The 22,479-nt window shown below is 37.3% G+C and overlaps 4 protein-coding genes across 4 annotated transcripts; all 4 read left to right on the top strand.

Moving 5' to 3' along the window:
* Nucleotides 1-1,686: 1,686 nt before the first annotated feature.
* LOC110762206 (cation/H(+) antiporter 18) lies at nucleotides 1,687-5,981 on the top strand. Its single transcript, XM_021964811.2, has 4 exons — nucleotides 1,687-1,878; nucleotides 2,627-2,878; nucleotides 3,404-4,405; nucleotides 4,499-5,981. Exons 2-4 carry the CDS (start codon nucleotides 2,678-2,680, stop codon nucleotides 5,696-5,698), a joined length of 2,403 nt encoding a protein of 800 aa, XP_021820503.1. The 5' UTR covers nucleotides 1,687-1,878; nucleotides 2,627-2,677; the 3' UTR covers nucleotides 5,699-5,981.
* A 612-nt stretch (nucleotides 5,982-6,593) lies between these two features.
* On the top strand, nucleotides 6,594-7,148 carry LOC110762195 (disease resistance response protein 206-like). Its single transcript, XM_021964800.1, has one exon. The coding sequence runs from the start codon at nucleotides 6,594-6,596 to the stop codon at nucleotides 7,146-7,148; it is 555 nt and encodes a 184-aa protein (XP_021820492.1).
* Nucleotides 7,149-10,272: 3,124 nt separating this feature from the next.
* LOC110762230 (dirigent protein 5-like) lies at nucleotides 10,273-11,154 on the top strand. The gene has a single exon (XM_021964839.2). The coding sequence runs from the start codon at nucleotides 10,310-10,312 to the stop codon at nucleotides 10,862-10,864; it is 555 nt and encodes a 184-aa protein (XP_021820531.1). The 5' UTR covers nucleotides 10,273-10,309; the 3' UTR covers nucleotides 10,865-11,154.
* A 9,782-nt stretch (nucleotides 11,155-20,936) lies between these two features.
* LOC110762224 (disease resistance response protein 206-like) lies at nucleotides 20,937-21,833 on the top strand. The gene has a single exon (XM_021964833.2). The coding sequence runs from the start codon at nucleotides 21,063-21,065 to the stop codon at nucleotides 21,618-21,620; it is 558 nt and encodes a 185-aa protein (XP_021820525.1). The 5' UTR covers nucleotides 20,937-21,062; the 3' UTR covers nucleotides 21,621-21,833.
* The last annotated feature ends 646 nt before the right edge of the window (nucleotides 21,834-22,479 follow it).

The following is a 22,479-nucleotide window of genomic DNA, read 5'->3' as shown; positions in this document are numbered from 1 at the left end:
TAATTCATAATCATATTCATAATTTAGTATTGAATGGTTGAGTCAAATGTGAATGGATTGCTACAAGAAAAAGTCAAATGTGGTTTGCAGGTCTACTTATTATATTAATTAGTAATTTGGTCTTCAATTCCAAATGTCAACTCTGGATTGCTACAAGAAAAAGTCAAATGTGAATGGAATTCTAGACTGGCAATGTTGTAAATTGGTAAATGTTGTTGTTGCCTTGCCTTGGTTTCTTTTGTTGGCAGATGATTGTAAGATGCAACAACAGTGCTAGTTTGTTGAGACTTTGAAAGGCGACTTTACAAGGTGGCCTCAAATTCTTTTCCCTGATGCAGAGGCCATTCCATATTTTCTATTAATTGCACTAGATTATAAATCCTAGCTTCCTTGGGGATTTGATAAAAGCTTTTTTTTCTTTTTCTCAAAAATAAATTTCAATAGATAAACTTCGACAGTATAATCAAAGACATCAACATGACATCTAAAGTATTAATCCCAAAAGGACAACAAACTAATATGTTAAAAACAAAATTAGAGCGGACAAAAGCGACACTAAAACTATTAGCACACATCATCATAATTAACCATGTCTTGTTTATTAATTGCTCTTTTTCTTTCAATTTTTTATTTATGTTGCCATTACAGATCTTTACAGCCTGTAGGGACATAAACAACCAAACAAACATTTTAAAATCGATTTGAAAACTCAAATTTAGAAAAACTTGTGGTGGCACAGATGCTCTATTTCTACAATTGGCAAATACATGCACACAAGCCATGTTCATGTTTGTAATACGCGTATACTAATACTATCACACCTTCCTATATTTTCTTCTTTTCATACTTTGGCTTTTGATTTATTTCTGTTTATAACATCCAATGGTAATTATTGTATTTATATTACATAATATCTCAAGCTTTCGATATTATATAAATGCAATCAAATTTAAAACTTCTTTTTATTGTTGTAAATTTAAAATTTAAACAAACGTAAATTAGGTCGGTTAGTCAGTGCTATGTAGTCACCGTCCCGGTTGTCCGCGATTGAGAGACCGGCAGCTACATAGAGAACATCGATCAAAAGGAAATTAATTAAGAAAGAGACAAAAAGGGACAAGTTACCAAGTTAGATAGTTTCTTTTCATTGCTAGCATCCCCCTCGACAATTTAGAGAGGTTGACTCTTATTTTCGGGGCCCACCTAAAGTGCAAGCGAAAACAGCAGATTCCAGAACTGCAAGCAAAACGGTAGAAGGCAGGCACCAAATCTCAATCACACATTCCGAGTGGTGGGTGTAAGATTTTATTTTATTTTATTTTATTTTTTGTCAAAATGGGTGTAAGATGTCATGCAGCGTAAAGTCATTCAAGGTTTCTTTTTCCTCTTTTTACTGAATCTTAAAGAAACATACATATATAAATATATATTTTTTAAATCATTAAAATATTGAAGAAGTGAAAAGTGACAAAAAAGTCATTGCCTTAATTGATTTTGCTTTCCTATATTCTATTTTTTTCCCCACTTTGACAACTCTCTACTTGATGGCTCTCTTTAGAGTAAGCACAAACAAATGCTATGAACCATCCAAGTTCTAATTTATTTATTTTAAATAAAAATAAAAAGCAAAGAAAGAGAAAGTCACCCAAATCTTGTTAACCCCACCTGTCGTTGCCTTGCGCCTCTCTCTCTCTCTCTCTCTCTCTCTCTCTCTCTCTCTCTCTCGGGGTCTGTTATTATTAAAAACTGGTAGCACAGTCTCCAAGTTCAGGCTCTGACTGCAGTGACAATTAAAAGCCATTTCTGAAAGCTCTGTTTTTCAGCCAAGGCCAGGCGGTTCAGATTTGATCCATGCCAACCTGCTGACCCAATAAACAGGTAAAGCTATTATCTTTCTTATGTTGTTGAATTGGAGTATGTTTGGCCTTTGGATGATTGATGATGGTTTTTGTTTGAAAAATGTGTTCAAGCGATAAAGATGAATTCTTTTACAGAAATCTCAAATGGTTAAATGTCAGTTTTTAAAAAGACTGTTTGCTGATTGAGTTTTGTGAACTTTTTCATATAGGTGCCAGTAGAATGACTGGTTATGTTCTATGGTATTTGAAAATTTTCATTTAAATCTGTCGACTTTGATTAGGATCTTAGAGTTTAATCAAATTTTACCGGTTGGACTTGTTTTCTTGATTTCAATCTGAGTTTGACTGGATTTAGGACTCTTAATTAACCAAGCAATAAACCGTGGTTAATTTGGTAATTGGCTTATTATAAAGGGAGTGATACTATTTGATATACCTTTGCGATAGTGGCCTAAAAGATAAAGAAAACAATTTTTTTAGTTTTTTAATCTCAGCCATTAGGTCTAAAGCGATCTTTAGCAAATGAGATTAAGTTAATTTGAGGTTGTTTAGGTGCTGTGCTTGTTCTCATGCTACGCGAGATGGAGTTTGGAGGAGATAATTCACTTATTTTTTGGCGCATGGCACGGTGCCCAATTAACTACTTGCCAGTGCTCTTTGTTGCACATATTTATTTGTATGTATATATTTAATGTGTATGTGTGGTCCTGTTCTGTATAATTTGGTCATTTTGGAATTGGAAATCTGATATTGGTTTCTGTTGGCAGATACTCAAAGTCAAATTTTCTGTTTTGCTTCGGGAACTTTGTTTGGTAGAGATGGCTTCCAATGCCACAGCAGGACATGCATGTCCACCTCCAATGAAGGCTACATCAAATGGTGTATTTCAGGGTGACGATCCTCTTCATTTTGCACTCCCTCTTGCTATTTTGCAGATATGTATTGTTGTTATCGTCACTCGCGGCCTTGCCTACGTTATGAGGCCATTAAGACAGCCGCGAGTCATTGCTGAGATTGTTGTAAGTTATTTCTTCTTTCTCTTTGGGATTAAATTTGATCAAAGTGCAGTTGGTTTTATCCATGATGGTATTGCTATATGTACACTCAGTGTTAATTCCTGGGAGTAGTTCTAAGGAGAAGCTGTAGCCCTTCAGTGTTGAGTTTATTGTAGTTCAGCTGAAAAAAGAAACTGTAAATCAGCAGTGCCTTCTGATAATTCAAAAATGTTTCTGATAAAGATTATATAATATTTTATTTTGAATTTGAATGATTTCTAGGCTCAGTAAACCTGTATTTTTCTTTGCTTTTTTCTCTGTGCTGCCTGAAAATGTGTACCTGACGTTTAGGTATTGATATTGAAAGCAGGCATGTTTCCTTAGGAAACCTTTTGGATGTTTATTTTCAGTCCCCTGCTGTATTGAAATTCACTTGGCAGACAGGAGAATGTTGTTTAATGGTTCTACAAAATTGATTTTTTCAGAATTTAATTGAACCTAAAAACAGAATACCATGCTGATTCTGACTTGTGATTTCTGGTTTGGCAGGGAGGAATACTACTTGGGCCATCAGCTCTGGGACGGAACAAAAGTTATCTCCAGGCAATATTTCCACCGAAGAGTATCACAGTTTTGGACACCTTAGCAAACCTTGGTCTCCTATTCTTTCTATTCCTTGCAGGACTAGAGATAGATCCTAAATCCATCCGCCAGACTGGAAAAAAAGCCCTTGCTATTGCCATAGTAGGAATAAGCCTCCCATTTGCATTAGGAATCGGTTCATCATTTGTCCTCCGAGAAACCATAGCCAAAGGGGTAGATGCTACAGCATTTCTTGTATTCATGGGTGTGGCCCTTTCAATAACTGCTTTCCCTGTCTTAGCTCGTATTCTGGCTGAGCTGAAACTATTGACCACTGACATTGGAAGAATGGCTATGTCGGCTGCAGCAGTTAATGATGTGGCCGCCTGGATTCTACTCGCTCTTGCTGTTGCCCTATCTGGAAGTAACCAATCTCCTCTTGTTTCATTATGGGTCTTCTTGTCTGGGTGTGTGTTCGTTATTTGTGCAATTCTCATTGTTCCCCCAATATTTAAATGGATGGCTCAACGATGTCACGAAGGTGAACCTGTTGACGAGATCTACGTATGTGCTACACTAACTGCTGTTCTGGCTGCTGGGTTAATTACTGATACAATTGGAATTCATGCCATGTTTGGTGCTTTTGTGATTGGAGTTCTTGTTCCAAAGGAGGGTCCATTTGCAGGTGCTCTTGTGGAAAAAGTAGAAGATCTTGTATCTGGTCTCTTTCTACCATTGTACTTTGTGTCAAGTGGACTGAAGACTAATGTGGCCACAATTCAGGGGCTTCAGTCATGGGGTCTTTTGGTTTTGGTCATATTTACTGCCTGCTTTGGGAAGATTTTTGGGACTATTATGGTGTCTCTTTTCTGCAAACTGCCTGTCCGTGAGGCTTTAGCTCTGGGGTTCCTAATGAACAGTAAAGGATTGGTGGAACTCATTGTCCTCAACATTGGTAAAGATAGAAAGGTAAATAAGTAATTCTGATAATACTGATATAATCTGTCTTAATTTTTCAACCAGGGCTGACTTCTTATATCAAATAATGTTTACATTTCGCAGGTCTTGAATGACCAGACTTTTGCAATTATGGTTCTAATGGCTCTCTTTACTACTTTTATCACCACGCCCCTTGTAATTGCCGTGTATAAGCCAGCGAAAAGGGCTGGAATGGCTGTTTACAAGCATAAGACAATTGAAAGGAAAAATATGAACACCCAACTAAGGATCTTGGCCTGTTTTCATAGTGCGAGAAACATTCCATCAATTATAAATCTACTTGAGGTTTCACGAGGTACAAAGAAGCGTGAAGGCCTTTGTGTCTATGCAATGCACCTCAAGGAGCTCTCTGAGAGGTCATCAGCTATATTGATGGTACACAAGGCGAGAAGAAATGGGTTACCCTTCTGGAATAAGAGCCAGCAACCAAATTCTGACAACGTTGTTGTGGCATTTGAGGCATACCAACAACTGAGCCGGGTGTCCATCAGGCCAATGACTGAAATCTCTTCAATATCTGATATGCACGAGGACATTTGTGCCACTGCTGAGAGCAAAAGAGCTGCAATCGTAATTCTTCCATTCCATAAGCACCAGAGGCTTGATGGTACATTAGAGACTACACGAAATGACTTTCGCCTGGTTAACCAGAGGGTTCTTCAGCATGCACCTTGCTCAGTTGGAATTCTGGTTGATCGTGGGCTTGGTGGAGCAACTCATGTAGCTGCAAGTAATGTTTCTTATAACATCACAGTTCTCTTCTTTGGGGGTCGTGATGACCGTGAAGCCCTTGCTTATGGTGCTCGTATGGCTGAGCACCCTGGTGTAAGTTTAATGGTCATTCGGTTCTTAGTGGAACCTGAGGTTGTGGGGGAGATTTCAAGAATTAATATTGATGACAATGCTAGCACCAAAGTGGGGTCAATAGATGAGGAAGTCCTTGCTGAGTTTAAGCAGAAAATTTCCAAGGATAACTCAATAATGTACGAAGAGAAGGCAGTCAGAAACAATGCACAAACCATCACTGTGATTCGTGAGGTAGGCCGCTGCAATCTGTTTCTTGTGGGGCGAACACCTGGTGGTGAAGTAGCCTTAGCTTTAAATAGGAGGAGTGAGTGCCCAGAACTCGGTCCTCTTGGGAGCTTGTTAATCTCGCCAGATTTCTCTACATCGGCATCAGTCTTGGTAGTGCAGCAGTACAATGGCCAGGTATCATTGAACTTGGCCTCTGAAATTGAGCAAGAGTCACCTGAAAGAGACTGAGAATCGACGTAATTGGATTTCTAATGTATTGAATATGACTTGGATTGGTTTACAATGTAATTTAGATGTTCTTCTAAGCGTGCACAGTTTAGGCTCCCATCACATAATCATGCTGCAAATGCAATTAGTCATATATAGTCATCGTTATAGTTCCATTCTCCGCAGCAGGGCATTTCACAGATTTATGTAGCTCCAGTCTTTTTGAAGAATAAGTCTTTTATCTCCAATCTATTTGTTTCTTGTTGGTAAACAATCTCTTTTTATTATATCAGTTTAACTTGAAGGCGTTTTGCGTTTTAGATAGTAATTACAAGTCCAATATTTCTAATCAGTGTATTCTACACATAGCAAGTCTTTTTCTAAATAGAAAGCTTAAATGGTACAGCAACTTGGGACAGATAGCAAACTCACAAGTAGATCTAGAATTCAAAGCTCATCATTTTAAAATTAAGAGTATTCCAATAATTTCTGTATTATTTTTCACAACTACTTGGAAATTTTATCTCCATATGCATATTGTAAGATTACTTTTTATTTTTGGTCAATATTGTAAATTCACTTCAGACAAATCAGTAAGACAACTCATGTTGAACTGATCACAAAGAGCATCATATTCCCACATTTTAAGAGGATGACATGGTTGTTAGGCAAGAGAAAAGGTCTAACAATGAGAAAGGCATGTGTTCTTACATATAATCTCTTTACATATAAAAAGACTTGAGACCCCAAGAAAGCAAAAAAAAAAAACATAAGTAAGTCTCCTTGTGTGGGATTGATTATCTTTTTGGCTTTCAAGGGCCTATATAAAGGCATGAATTGGGAGACACAAACCTCACATCCTCTAGAATTTGGCATAGTCCAATTTCCCTTTTCTTGTTTTTCATAACCAATTTCAATGGGAGCAAGAAATTCCATTGTTCTGTTTTTCTTCATGTTGTTTGCTTTATCTTCAGCCTCCCCAAGACACAAAAACAAGTACAAGCCATGCAAGCACTTAGTGCTATACTTCCATGAGACTGTTTACAATGGCACAAATGCTGCTGATGCCACATCTGCCATTGTTGCAGCACCTCAAGGAGCCAACTTAACCATCTTGGCACCCCAAAACTATTTTGGGAACATTGTAATCTTCAATGACCCTATAACTCTCGACAACAACATTCACTCTAAGCCTGTTGGCAGGGCACAAGGGTTCTACTTGTATGACAGAAAGGACACAATCACTGCTTGGTTTGGGTTCTCATTTATTCTCAATAGCACTGACTACCAAGGCAGCATAAATTTCATTGGCCCTAATCCGGTTTTCGAGAAAACTAGGGACATATCCGTTGTGGGGGGCTCCGGAGACTTCTTCATGCACCGGGGCATTGCAACCCTAACGACGGATGCGTTTGAAGGGAAATACTTCTTCAGTCTCCGAGTGGATATCAAATTCTACGAATGTTGGTAAATTTATGCATGTTAAGAATGCGTCTTTAAATATGTTTTGTTTTTGTTGCTTAGTAATGAGTATGAATGTTGTGTTATTGATTTGAGAAAAATAAAAAGTTATTCTTCGTTCCTCATATATACTGCACCCTGATCAAGTAAATGGACTACTTTTTATTTTATTTTAAATATATATGTATATAGAGAACTGAGAAGTTACTAAAATCTTTTGAGACCACCCGAATAGGGGAGACTTGCAGAATTTCGAACAGGGGATGTACTTAAAACGGCTGCCTGATCTGATCACACTTGACGTTTTCAAGCATTTGTCTGCATCCAACTTTTTGTATCTATTTAAAAGTGAAACAATATTGTCACCAAAATTAACCATCTAGGTCCATAGATCCATTAATGTGTGGGGTTTGTCTGAAAAGACATCAATACAATTAAGGGAGAAACCTTCAATTTTTCGAAGTGGGACAATCGTATTTGATCCGCAAATCCTAACATAGAATGTGTTATTATTTATTTCCCATACAAAAATCTAAGTCTATTTTCATTTATTTTATCAAAGAAGGTAAAACTTGAGATGTTATCTATGGGATGACTCAGGTGGCTCTTGTTTTGGGAGTTGCGGGGATAAGATAGGTTCATTTTTGCTTGTGCGCGTTGTCTAAAACTTAGTACTAAGTTTTTTCTCTCCCCGTGGACACCCTAGCCTTACTCTAGCGTTTCCTTGAATTACATCCAAGTTCTTCTCCTTGGCCATATGCTGATTCTGGACTTGTATTCGTTCAGAAAGTTTCTGAATGTTCTAAGCGTACAAAGTGGTCCATTTGGTCATGGGCTGCATGGCTGTTACTAAGGCCTCATAATGCTGCTAATTATATATTGTGGCCCAAATACAAAATCCTTTTTAGAAAAGAAAGAAAAAAGGTAACCTTCAAAAGTGAGGTTTTCAATCCTTTCATGAATCCCACGAGTGAAATCTCTACCATATTGCTGAATGCCATGGCATGCTGTGCTGGGATTAGCGTTCTCGATTGAAGCATGTAGGTGTTGTTACATGAGAAAATAATAAAATTCATAAAGTATGGAAATTGTAGTTTGAATGGTCAAGAGTATTTAGTCTTATGTTTCAAATTTAAGTTCATATCCGATGAAAAAAAATACGTTAAGAATTAAAAAGGAATTTCGAGCTCAGGGAAAATTAGAAAGCACAACTGTAGCTGTAGGCACATTCTTGGTGGCTCATCGAGGAAGTTAAATTTATTATGATCTATTTGATCCATGGTCTTAAATATCGATAATATCCCCGATATTATCCCGATAATATCTGATTTTTGGGGGTCCGATATTTTAACAACTAACCATATAGTTATCGTCAATATATCGATATTATCCCGATAATATCGGAAAGATATTTTCAACACTTTTATGAATGATTTGGTCAATATATCGAGATATTATCGATAATATCCCGATATGAAACTCAAAAAATGTAGAGAACTGAAGTAGCTCATTGAACTGATTTGGGTACTCTACGGAAAGCATGTCTCCTAGAGTAATACAAAAGTAGCTCATTGAGCTAATAAACAAAGCATGTCTAGCCGACAGAATGCTCACATGCTTTTACAAAATGGATAAAATATAAAACTTAGCTTTGGATTCCTGGCTTGGTTTACAAAATGGATAAAATATAAAACTCACCAACGTTTTTTCAACTTACATTACTTACCCTACCATTCAACCACTCACCTGCTTTTACTTACCCTACCATGGCAGTAGGCGGGCAGGACCAGGAATTGGTGCCATAGGGAAGAACTATACTCGTAGAGAAAGAGGCGAGGGGACATTGTCAAGTCAAGAAGATGACTCGTTATCTATAACTTCGGACTCTGTTGGAGTAGGAAGTAGTAACTATGGTTATACTCATAACCAACCATTTCCCTACCCTTCATATCCCATTCCTGTTGGGATGGAATCAAGTGACACATGGAAAGAATCCGAGACTCAATCTTCAAATGATTTTGCTTATGGACAACGTCAACCAATCTCGGATCCATATGGGTGGCATGTTAACAATTACATGGAAAACTATTTTGGGGATTTATCATTTGATGACTACTCTTCAAAATATACTTACTCTACACATAGATATGATGAAGATAGTGAAAATTTTGAACCTCATAGGAACTCTATGTGGTACTAAGTCACTCATGTATCTTACCATGCAATGTATAAAGTGTAAAATATTGTAGTAATTCATTATATATAAATGATTATGGTGTGTTTAATCTTCTTTCATTAATTACTACATATTTCTACACTTACGGTGTTTGCCAGCTCGCTATATAATCAACTTAAATCAATTAAATCCATCATGCAATGCATTTCCTTCCAATTTTTTTTGTGATAAACTAATAGATAATTGACTAAATAAACATCCTACAAAGTTTCAATAAAAATTTCCAAGTTTTTCTTACAATTTCCGTGGTTTTTATTCAATTTTTTCCGATACCGATAATATCCCGATATTTCCGTGTTTTTTGACTTCCGATACTTCCGATACCTCCGATATTTAAGACCATGATTTGATCTCACCTCACCGATATCACTTAAGCTACAAAGGCTATGATTCGGTCCGGTCGACAATTACACTTATTTAAGTGTAAAAACCAAACAGTTACTAGAGTCATTGTTGTCTTTTGTGTTGTCAATCCTATCGTTGTTGTTTGCAAAACAGACAAAGCCTATACGTAATGGAATACCCGCAGCATCTCAACTAATTAACACAGGAATCAAATTAACTACAAGTTAATCTTATATTATCAAATTAAGTATGCACATTAAGTGGTGTTAAGTTATGGTTTGCCTTTTAGCCCACTCTGATTCTTGGACGGCCCAGAAACCTTAAAAACAACCTCTCTCTCTGATCCCTTGCAAAAAGATGCTTCTGCATTTGCACTGTTTTGGCACTTGCTCTGTTTTTCTGTTGTACAAAAACAGAGTAAATTACAAACTATAAGTGCTCAAATTTTTGTACAAGAACCGTTTGGGCATATTCTTCAATAAAATCCTACTTCTATAAAGACAGATCAATCAGCCTCCAAACTTAGATATAAATTGAACCAATCTGGTGGTGGTTCAATCAAATTAACACAACAATCAGATCAAACCACCATGACAACTTTTACGCAAAAAAGTTGCTTCATAATTTTGGCCCTCATTGTTTCCCCATCTGTTTTAACAACCGGAGCCTCAAAATTCAAAGCAGAGAAGCCATGCAAGAGGATGATGCTGTATTACCACGACAAGCTGTTCGACGGCACCGAGAAGGACAAGGCTAATGCGACGTCTGCAACAGTGGCAAATGCGAGCAAGCTTGGCGAGTCTAATTTTGGCATGCTTGTTGTGTTTAATGACCCCATTACCAACGACGACGAGTTTCATTCTCCACCCGTCGCAAAAGCTCAGGGCTTCTATTTCTACGACAGGAAAGACACCTACACGGCTTGGTTTGCGTACACTTTGGTGTTCAACTCAAGTGAGCACAAGGGCACGTTGAATATTATGGGCGCGGATTTGATGACTGAAAAAACTAGGGATCTTTCGGTTGTCGGAGGGACCGGAGACTTCTTCATGGCTAGAGGAATTGCTACATTTCAGACTGATACTTTCCAGGGTGCATATTATTTTCGCCTCAAGATGGACATCAAGTTGTATGAATGTTATTAGTGACACTAGGGTTCGAGAAATTCTTGCGCATGATAAATGTGCATGCGCAATATGCTCTTCTCGATTGATCAAGAAGCAGTTGATTGTGAGAGATGTATTAAATGTATCCCTATTATGTAAGAAAAGTTCCCGTGGTTGATATTGCTAGTAAGATGTCCCCGAGAATTGTTATAATTATTTGATAGTAGTTCTACTTCTGTTGTAATCTCACTAATAAGAGAGAGGATTAAGGAAGTTTATGTAGTCTGCTATGATTAGTAGTGACCTTAATCATAATTCATAGGGAAACTTCATGTTTTAAGAGAGAGTTTACGAGTAATTTTTTGAATACGGGGTGGGGATGTTATTGTCATTCCCATCCCGAACCCGGCCCAATAAATAATTTTTTATTTATAGTAATATACATATAATATATCTATGTATATGTTGTAATTTGTAAACAAGAAAAGCAGAATACCCATGATTTAAACCCAAAAACAAAAAGAACACCAAAGACCCAATAGAACACAAAGAGAAAAGATTGATCTGAGAAATGCTCGAGGACCCATCAACATTTATTGTTGGCTTTTATGTTTCCATTAGCCTCCTTCGTTTGAACCCAATAAACAAACCTAGTAGTGCCTATATTCCCATGCTATTTCAATTTGATGACACTAATCAACATCCTTTGAAGGTGGTTTGCTATTTTTTTCCTTGATTAGAAAAACAATTTTTTGCTTACGTTGTTGGTTGAGGGCAAGACTAATAATAACCATGATATATGGTGGCTCTGTGTTCGGTTCATTTTTACACATGATTTTTCATGTTATTCACCCACTATTTTGAGTTAGTTCTTGACATTTTATAGCTTTTTACTTCCTTTTTGTGTTTTCTTAGATTTTACCTTGGTTGGAATGAAAATGAGCTAAAAGTGCATTATTGGTTATAAACTTTGTTTTTGTTCATTTTCGTAGGTCAACTTCTTGGCCTGGGATCAACATGCTCTGGTGCTCGGATGAGGTCATGATCTTCATGAGACTTGTTCCAATGGATGTTAACTACAACATATCCAAATTTGAGCTCCATTGAACAAGTATTGCCTATCCAACCAATCCAGCATGTTACCACAGCTCTGGAAATCCGGAATTGGCCAGCTTTTACCTCCATTGTGTCATCTTGATTATTCTTGTTACCATAACACTTGGTAACAAGAATTTACCTTAGTAGATGAGATATTTTCTGAAGCATTTGGCATCTTTGTGAGGACAAGGCTTCATCATTTGCAAGGGGACAAGAAGACAATGGGTGAAGACTTTGCATTAGAATACTAAAAGTAAAAGCTGGAAAGGAGGAGAGAGGGAAGCAAAAGGAAGTGCAATCTGATATTGGAGAGGCTTTTCAACGTGGGAAATGGATCCATTACAGCATTTTTTTCCACAATTGAGGAGCAGATTGGAGAGCTAAAAGCTAAGGAAGGAGAAGGAGGTGCAGCTGCAGGAAGAAGAGGGAAGACTTCCACCATTGAAGACTTCAAGCTTTCATCATTTCCAAATCTGTAAACTCTTTCTAGTTATATTTCGAATTTGTGTTTGAAATGATTATGAGGAACTAAACTCCATAGCTAGGGCTTAGGTTGAAGCTCTAAACATGATTACCTTATTGTTTTGATGCTTGAGTGTATGAATTTCTAGATATTGTTGATGAATTCCAATTCACCAAATTAATCTATCCTTGATGTATGTTCTTCTTTGATTGATCACCTTTGAAAGCATGCTTCTTGAGATTGTTGGGATTATGTGTATCTTCATGTTATCCTAAGCAATAAATGGATGAAGTAAGAATCATCCATGTGAATTGGTTTCTTGAATACCTAATGTAAACACCATGCTATTAGGGTTCTTGTGATGTTCATATTCTCTTTGAACTTAATGGGTTTTTCTTGTAATTGAATCAAAGTACTAAGCACACCTAGATTCGATTATAGGGAAGGCACAAGTATTGTAGCACTCGTACTGCACTTTACGTACATTAGAGAGAATCAATGCGTCTTGAGCCACTCGTACTGGTCTTGATTGCGAACATCTTCATCAACACGTTTAGAGTGTTGGGAAAACACCGGTTTCCCCCCTCGTCACGGCATAACCGGATGGAAGAAATACACAAACTAACCAACAAGCTCAAGATGACAATGAGTAAATACATGAGAGAACACACCAAGAATTTACGGGGTTCGGCAAAAACCTACCTACATCCCCAGAGAGTCACCACCTTCACTATAACATGAGAAAGATACAAGTACAATAATTAACCACTCAAGAGTTCTACACCCAACCCGAGTCCCGTATCCAATAGGATACACCCCTTGTACACCCTCTCTCATAAATATGAAAAACACTCTCTCTCCAAGAGATATACCCTCTCTTGAACCCTTGATGAACCCAGCTAAATACCAGCTGAAACATCTCCTGGAGTTCGTGGGACTGCTTGCTTGCATCTCACAAGCAGTCCACTCCCTCCCATTTCTCCTCTCTGCCGTGCTCTCTCTCTGGCTCTTTGGTGCGACACAAGCACACGCACACACTCCTCTCTGCCAAGCCTCCTTATTAAATAGGAAAAGCAGAGCCAAATAATGCAAAGCATTATTCAATCACCAATGAATGCAGACAAGCACCAAACCCACCAGCTTTGAAGAAAGCAGCCGCACCTTTTCTCCTTTGGTGCCCATTTAATAGTCAATAAAGTAAGGCTGATTTTTCTCTCCAAAATCAGCCACACGCACATGCCAACAAAGGGACCAGCCACATGCCCACATGCACAAAGGCTCATAAAGAAGCCTCGAGCCATGCACCTTCAGCAGCCCACAAATTTCTCTTTTCCAGCTGCTTCACATGCCTTGTTTCCTCCCTTTAACAGCATGCCCACGTGAGTTGCTGCACTCCTTGACTCCACTAAGGAGGGATTTCCAACAATCTCCCCCATCCCGACTTAGTGTCAACACTTCAATCCTGAAGCCCATCTCAAACCAGAGATGCTGTCTGTAAATACCACAGACAAACTATTGGCTTTTCCTTGTACCAGCTACACAAAACCGAATCAAACATTTTTATCCTAGCTCCCCCTGATTCAAAACCAGCCAATACTATGTGTAACTACACCGAGCAACAATCAACAGTGGACTCCGAAGAGGGATCTCGAATTTCTCCCCTTCACCAGCAGGACTTTCTTCTCACCATCGTCTTCAACCCCGGAAACTCGTCAGCGCGCCCCGTTTCCAGCAACAACCCACCACATTCTTCTTTCTTTGCTAGGATCATGCAACTAGCCACATGTGATTTTTCAGAGCTCCCCCTGCAACAAAATTTCTGCAGCTCCTGGAGTCTCGTGGCTCAAGGATATTAAATTCTCTGCAACTATGGGACAAACATCACACCACCCAAAGTGCGTACCACCTGAATTTAACACCCACAAGAAGAAATGTCATCCCTGGAGATTGTGAGAAACTTCTCCAAGAATTATACCTTCACTGCTACTCCTGTAGTTTTCACTGTCTTCCCGATCTAGACCTGCTGTGATCACTAGATCTCCTGACAGTCACTCATAACCGTCATCTTCTCCAGCTTGCCATCCTTTACCATCAACGCCCTTGCATGGCCCCGGTTGAACAAGGATGTCCTTCACTCTTCACTGCCAAGAGTAAAGCTTCATCTTCCATCAAACATGCTCCACCACATCTTGTGAAACAAATCCTTCCACCATGACAAATCCGCAATCACAAAAACCGTGATCACCGAACCAAAGCTCTGATACCACTTGTTGGGAAAACACCGGTTTCCCCCCTCGTCACGGCATAACCGGATGGAAGAAATACACAAACTAACCAACAAGCTCAAGATGACAATGAGTAAATACATGAGAGAACACACCAAGAATTTACGGGGTTCGGCAAAAACCTACCTACATCCCCAGAGAGTCACCACCTTCACTATAACATGAGAAAGATACAAGTACAATAATTAACCACTCAAGAGTTCTACACCCAACCCGAGTCCCGTATCCAATAGGATACACCCCTTGTACACCCTCTCTCATAAATATGAAAAACACTCTCTCTCCAAGAGATATACCCTCTCTTGAACCCTTGATGAACCCAGCTAAATACCAGCTGAAACATCTCCTGGAGTTCGTGGGACTGCTTGCTTGCATCTCACAAGCAGTCCACTCCCTCCCATTTCTCCTCTCTGCCGTGCTCTCTCTCTGGCTCTTTGGTGCGACACAAGCACACGCACACACTCCTCTCTGCCAAGCCTCCTTATTAAATAGGAAAAGCAGAGCCAAATAATGCAAAGCATTATTCAATCACCAATGAATGCAGACAAGCACCAAACCCACCAGCTTTGAAGAAAGCAGCCGCACCTTTTCTCCTTTGGTGCCCATTTAATAGTCAATAAAGTAAGGCTGATTTTTCTCTCCAAAATCAGCCACACGCACATGCCAACAAAGGGACCAGCCACATGCCCACATGCACAAAGGCTCATAAAGAAGCCTCGAGCCATGCACCTTCAGCAGCCCACAAATTTCTCTTTTCCAGCTGCTTCACATGCCTTGTTTCCTCCCTTTAACAGCATGCCCACGTGAGTTGCTGCACTCCTTGACTCCACTAAGGAGGGATTTCCAACATAGAGTTCATCACTTGAGTATTCATGAACATTGGTAGAATTGTTTAGGGTGGATTCCGAAACCCTAGTGTTTGTTACATTTTAATTCCACTCTTTGATAATTCATCTATGCCTTTCTTATTCAATTTTAAAGTCCATTTACTTTCATGCAATAAAAATAGGTCACTTCAAACAAATCAAACCCCCCCCCTAATGTGTGTGTGAGTTGTGTGTTCGACACGTTATGTGTCTTTGTTACTGAATTTTATTTGTTTCTGTAATTGTTTTGGACTTTTGGTCCGCGTTGTGTTCTTTCATTTTCTGTGCTGAATCCAACTGTATAAAGAACGTGAATTTTGGACAAACGGTTGGAAAGTTATAGGCAAAACACTGGACAGAGGTCGAAACTGAAAAGCAGAGAATTTCGACTCTGTGCTAAACGACCGGTCGCTTTTACCTGACGACCGGTCGCTCATCTCGTCAAAATTTGAAAAACGATTCTGTAAAAAACGACCGGTCGCCACTGTTCACTGTTCACGGGTGATAAAGTGGTGATAAAATGGTGATAGAAAATGCTGTTTGTGTTTTTCTTTAGTTTTCTTGTGTTGTTTCATTTCTTTTACATTTCTTTACTTATTTTTAGTTTCCATTTTGCATTTGTGCATTTGTGGTGTGTCAATTAAGTGTTCTTTACGTACTCAAACTAGAACTTATAGGAAACCGACAAGTTCTTCGTGGGATCGACCCCGTACTTACATAATCTATACTTCGTTAGATTCGTGCACTTGCGGGTATTTTTAATTGGTTGTTTGCACATTAATTTGTATCCTCTTAGGAATGCAACACTCTGTGAAGCAGACGACAAGATGGTTGGGATGGGGGGAAGGGGAAAAGAAGAAGAGCAATCTTAGGGAAAAAAAATTGGGGATTCAGGGGAGATTTGGGAGAAAGCTCCTCGACGGGACGAGGACAGGGATTCCCCGAAAATTATTATCGGAGACTGGAATGGGTATGGGGACTGGGATGGTATAGCCATACCCGCTCCCGAACCGGCTCATTGCCATCCCTAATATTGGGGGAGGGGGAAATCAAACCTAAGACCAGAACCGGCCTTGGGTCTGGGCTTTAGACCAAGGGTCCCAAATTTATTTTTTATTTTTTATATTTGTATATGTTATATATAATTGTTTAAGCCCATATTAAAGTGAGTTTTGGAGAGTTCAAAATTATAAGGGCCAAGTAAAAATCATTTCAAATCTTTAAGAATACAAGGATCCACATTTAAAAATTATTAATTTACTTTGGAACAACAAATATGTAATTAATCAAACACTTCCTTCCAAAAAATATTTAATTATTCTAGTTTTTGTTGCTGTCAACCATATGGTGATTTGCATTTGTTATTTTAGTTCAATTAAACTACTATATTTAAGCCAAAAAGAAAATACATGTGTGAGTGTAGATTTTTTTTTTTCTTGTTAAACTATGATTACATACAAATTAAAGGGAATTTAAGGCCCTATTTTAATTTCTGGCCTTGGGTGCAGGAATAAAATCTCTTTCAAGCCCGTTGCATAAAGCTACTCTTATATGAACATACACTTGTTAGTATCTTACTAGTTAAAAACAAGTGAAGTTTAAATGTAGCGCATATTTGAATTAATGAATTGCATTGTAATTTGGTGCATTTGGATGGGGGAAATAAACTTGGAATTCAGACAAAAGTTAGAATTTCTAAATTGACATACACAAATTCCCATGTTTGATTTTTTTTTTTTAAAAGAGCATAGAAATTTAGAAATTCCATATGGAAAAAAAAACACATGTAATTTGGAGGTCATGAAGTCCAACTTTAAATTCTTGTATCCAATTCAAACTTTTAATGACTTTTATAGAGTTTAAAAGTCTGGAGGTATTCAATTTAGATTTTTAAAGAGTTTATAAACTCTAGTGGTGTTCAATTGTGACTTATAAAAAGTAGTTAAAGGTATTTACAAGTTGAGATATTTAGTCATATACTCATTTTTAGCACTAATGATATAGATAAACACTACACCATTTAATTTCTATAAACAAACTCAAAAAATACCCAAAAAATGACAACTGGCCATATTCAATTTAATTTTGATTATTAAATTACTTTGATGCCCTATTGAGTGTTTTGAGTTTTTTTTATGAGGTTTTGGGGTTGGGCTTGTTTTAAGAAATTGATGGCAGTTTTGTAATTTATAAGAAGTTAAAAGCCTCTTTGTTATATTGTAAATGGGCTTTGAGCGTGTTTCTTAAGACCATTTCATATAAGTTTTTTTTTTTAATTTTTAAAAATTTATTTTATAATTTGATACTCTATATTGGGTATAATAGTGAACCTCCCTTAAAAGTTTGGTGGTGTCTAGTTGTGACTTTAAAAAGTCTTTAAAAAGTTTGGTAGTATCCAAAAACTTAATGACTTTTAAAAAGCTTATTAAATGAATGACTTTTCCATACTTTCAAGGCTAATTGTTAAGAGTAAAAGTCTTGCCAATTTACTAGTGATTTTTAACAACTCTATGTAAGTCACTAACTTAAAAATAATCTTTATAAGTATGGATTGGATACAATTCCAAGTGAATGAAAATTTTAAAATATTTAAATATATATTTAAATACATTATCCAAACAAAAAACTTTACAAATTCTAAAACATTAATTTACATCATTTTAAATTTCATCGTTTATGATTTCCTTAGCCCTAGGGATTGCAAGCATGCATTATTCAATATAAAAATTGTATGTTCTAACTGTAATTGATGCGGTAGGTGAGAATGAAGCACATATAGAATGGCTTGCCATTACCTTTTTGTATATTTTTGAAACGAAGAGAATTATTATTCAAACAAAACGCACACACAACACAAGCAGCCAAGAGCTACACACTGAGCTACCAAGTTTCCTTCCACAAGAAACAAATCATACTAAAAAAAACTAGTCAATCACAATATGAATACAAGCTAGCAACCCCAAACATGACAAGGATTTCCAAACTCTGATCGTGCCAGCAAACCTCACTTATAATTTTCAAAAGTGCAAATTTTAAATATCTGCAATAATTTTCAACTGATTATCTAAGCGACGAATTTATGGCTCTACTTGTGTTTCTTCTTGCAGTCTAACTTGATGGCTTGATTTCCTCTCTATATTGCTATCATGAATGAGCCACAGCCACCTAAGGGCAGGTTCCAATATTCTCTTATCTGTGTTGTCTAGCTGCTACACAATTATTTAAAAGAGAGCAGCATATTCCTTCTACTAAAATAATATTAGGGTGTGTTTATTCCACTAAACAGAGATTAGGTAATCAAAAAGGCCAATCTTGATCAAACCAAGCACATCACTTGATTAAACCCTGCCAGCCTAGACCTTTCGTTGAAAGCTCCCTTTTTTTTAACAGTTACATTGGAGGAAAGAAATCTCATTGGGTTCGATCCTTGTGGCATGCGAGGGGAGGGGGAATCCACCAACCATTGACCTAAACCTTTCGTTTTCAATAAAGAATGAGAAACTTATCACCCGAAAAAAATAACTAAAATATGTAAGAAATTATTGGCACCACACATACTACACTCAATCAGAATTTTCTGCACAGCGCGATAATTAACTTAATGAATTAATAAATTATATTTTACTGATTAGGTATGTCAAACCTAAAAAAGAATTATTATACTCCAACATTGGAAATGACGATTAATTGGACTTGGAGTTGGGAATTAAGTCGGTTGTAGGGCAGTGCACACCGACGATCCATCCTCTCTTGGCCACTTATTAGAATATTATTGCTTTTTATTTTTTATTTTGGGTAATGATTTCCCCACTCCAATTTTATCCACTTACACTCTTTTTTTTGTTATAAAATGGAGTATAAGTGGATAAAATTGAAGTGGGGAAATCATCACTCTTTATTTTTCACACAAGTAAATAATACTAAAATAGAGACGAGCGATTTTAAGTACAAAAATAAATGCTTCTAACCATTTAAAATACAGTCTTTTTTACTTTATAAAAATGGTTAATTTTGCTAATAACCTAGTTAAAGGGGTTATTTTTTGAAGAAAGGTAACGAAATATTTTGGATGTCTTTTTCTTTCCTTATTAATGGTCAATTTTTTCTTATTTTGAATGTTAAGAGGTACACTTGACTAACTTGAGCTTGGACTTATTAGAGCTCACCTACCGTATATATGAAGAAGAATATTATATGTCACTTTTCATTTGGACCAGCACTCAAATCTAAATCAACACCTACCTCCACCTATCTCCCACCAGAATAGAACGCAAAAAGGCACAAATTTATGGACCTCAATCAGTGTACAACTATTCTACTGCGCTGCAGCTAGTCTTGTTTCCACCGAAGGCTAATAATATGCCAATTTATTAATTTGAGCAGTTTTGTTTTCTTTGTTGTGGTGAACCAAAACATGTGAAGAGTTTAAATTCTTAATAATATAATAACATAACATGCAGATTGTATATATCACATATTAAAAATTTGATTATAATTAACGATTATAATGTAGAGGGAGGAGGATTGAACTTGGGTATAAGGAGGCGAACACACTATCTTGGTCAATTGGCTTAACTCGCATTTGCAGCCGATGCTAAATTTTTAGCATTTGGCAAGAAAAAATTGGTTCTCTAAATTATTAGCATTGGTAATTATGACTTGAGACTTTTACAGCGGTTTTCAATTTGGCCTCGTTGCTGAAGAGTGAATGGTTCCTCCCTATACCTTTATACTCAACAATCCCAGTGGAGTTTGAGCCCAACTCTTTTAAAGTTTTTTCTTTTTGTTATTGCTATTATTATTATTATATTTAGCAGCCTGTCCTGGAAATTAAATTTAATCTCGTTGTTGTCGTGCTCCTCTTGGTGCAACTTTGAACAAAGTTAATCATAAGTGGCTAGCTTTTGTTTAAAAAAATATTTCATACGAAAGACATAATCTAATTGAGAAGCTACCAAACAGAAGAAGTAATTATAGCAAAGCACAACGGACCAATAAAATAAACTTTTTATTTATTTATTTTCTTTATACGCTTCATAAAAAGTTTCACAGGAAAAGGAAAGGACTTGTTGATGCATGTTGTTAGCTGAAACTTCCTTGCAACTAGTTGATGCTAAGGTTCATGTCAGAAATGTCAATCACATAAGACGAGAGCTTCCCTTGAAAGTTCTTTGTACGGTGATGGTGTCTGATGGCAGCTGCAATCAGGAAAATGTTGTGTTATCGCACAATTTTCCATATGTTTACGTAACAAATTACGCATCTAATTTTTTTTTAAAAGTGGACTATTGTTTGAATACCTTAGAATCCTTATCTCCATGCAGATAGTAAGACTCCATGTGTAGAAAAAGATATATTTCTAGCTTCCAAGTCCTTATATAAAGGCATGAGTTGGGAGAGATATAGCAAACTCACAAGTAGAGCAAGAAGCAAAAGCTCACCCTTGTGAACTTGGAATCTTCCACTTTCCATTTTCTCTCTGCTTATTCTGCCTCTGCCTCTCTGCTTTCTTTTCATAACCCATAATGGCAGCAAGAAAAACCTCTGTTCTTCTTTTCTTCTTCATGTTCCTTGCTTTATCTTCAGCCTTCCCAAGAAATAAAAACAAGTACAAGCCATGCAAGCACTTGGTGCTATTCTTCCATGACATTCTTTACAATGGTAAAAATGCTGCCAATGCTACATCAGCAATTGTAGCAGCTCCTGAAGGAGCCAATCTAACCATCTTGGCACCCCAAAATCATTTCGGAAACATTGTGGTTTTCGACGATCCCATTACCCTTGACAACAATCTGCACTCCAAGCCTGTTGGCAGGGCTCAAGGGATGTACATATATGATACAAAGAACACATTCACTTCTTGGCTTGCCTTCTCATTTGCTCTGAACAGCACAGACTACCAAGGCAGCATAAATTTCATTGGGTTCGATCCCATTTTGATTAAAACTAGGGACATATCCGTGGTGGGTGGCACCGGAGACTTTTTCATGCACCGGGGAATCGCAACCATCAACACAGATGCATTTGAAGGTGAAGTGTACTTCAGGCTCAAGGTGGACATCAAGTTCTACGAGTGTTGGTAAATTTGAGGTTGTTACATTAAGTATAAGGGGTTTTTGTATGTGAGAACTGAGAATGGTGTTCAAATATGTTATGTTTCATGTAGTGCTTATAATTTTAGAGTTTGCTAAGCATGAGCTTAGTCCACCAATAAGTATATGATTGTTACAGTCACCCTTGTATCCTTTTTCCTCATATATATATATAGATAGTTCTGTTTGACAAAGAAGCTGCATTCTGATATAGCACATGGATTTTATTTTACTTTTAATGTAAGAAAACTGAAGTTACTAAAATCTTGTAAGAGTAGAAGTTCAAGAATAGAGGTGATTTAATTAATTAGCACCTAATCGTGATCAAGGGACGATTAAAAACAGAAAATACAAATTAAACGACTCCCAGATTTTGGGATAGGTTATGTACTTCAAACATTTAGCCTGTCACTGGGATTTTTCAGGCCTTTCTTTCATTCCAAGTGTCTAAATCAAATAGGAAGTAAAAACAATCACATCAATCTGTTTTTTTTCCTAAAAAATATGAAGAGCTTGGAGAGGCAACTTGAGGACTTATTAGTCAAAGGGATTGGTGAGGGAAAGCATGAGGTGGACTTGAGCTGTCTCAGCCTCTCCTTGTGCCCAAATAAATATCCACACAGCCAATTGATCATCTCTTCATTCACTGCAAGGTTACATCCCTTAATCATGATTAGGTCCTAATTGAATCAGCTCTGTTCTTGAAGTTACAGTGTATATATATCTTCAGCCTGTCTTCAAGAACATTATTTCCTTGGGCCTTCAAGATTTTCATACTCCTCTTCATTTTTTGTAATGATTTTTATATATTTTTCTTCTTCATATTTCCTGGAGGGCCTTCCCCCTTCCG

This window comes from Prunus avium, chromosome 5, assembly GCF_965620075.1.
Source record: "Prunus avium chromosome 5, drPruAviu1.hap1.1, whole genome shotgun sequence".
Taxonomy (NCBI): domain Eukaryota; kingdom Viridiplantae; phylum Streptophyta; class Magnoliopsida; order Rosales; family Rosaceae; genus Prunus; species Prunus avium.
The sequence above is the reverse complement of the archived record's forward strand: the minus strand, read 5'-3'. Positions and strand labels throughout refer to the sequence as shown.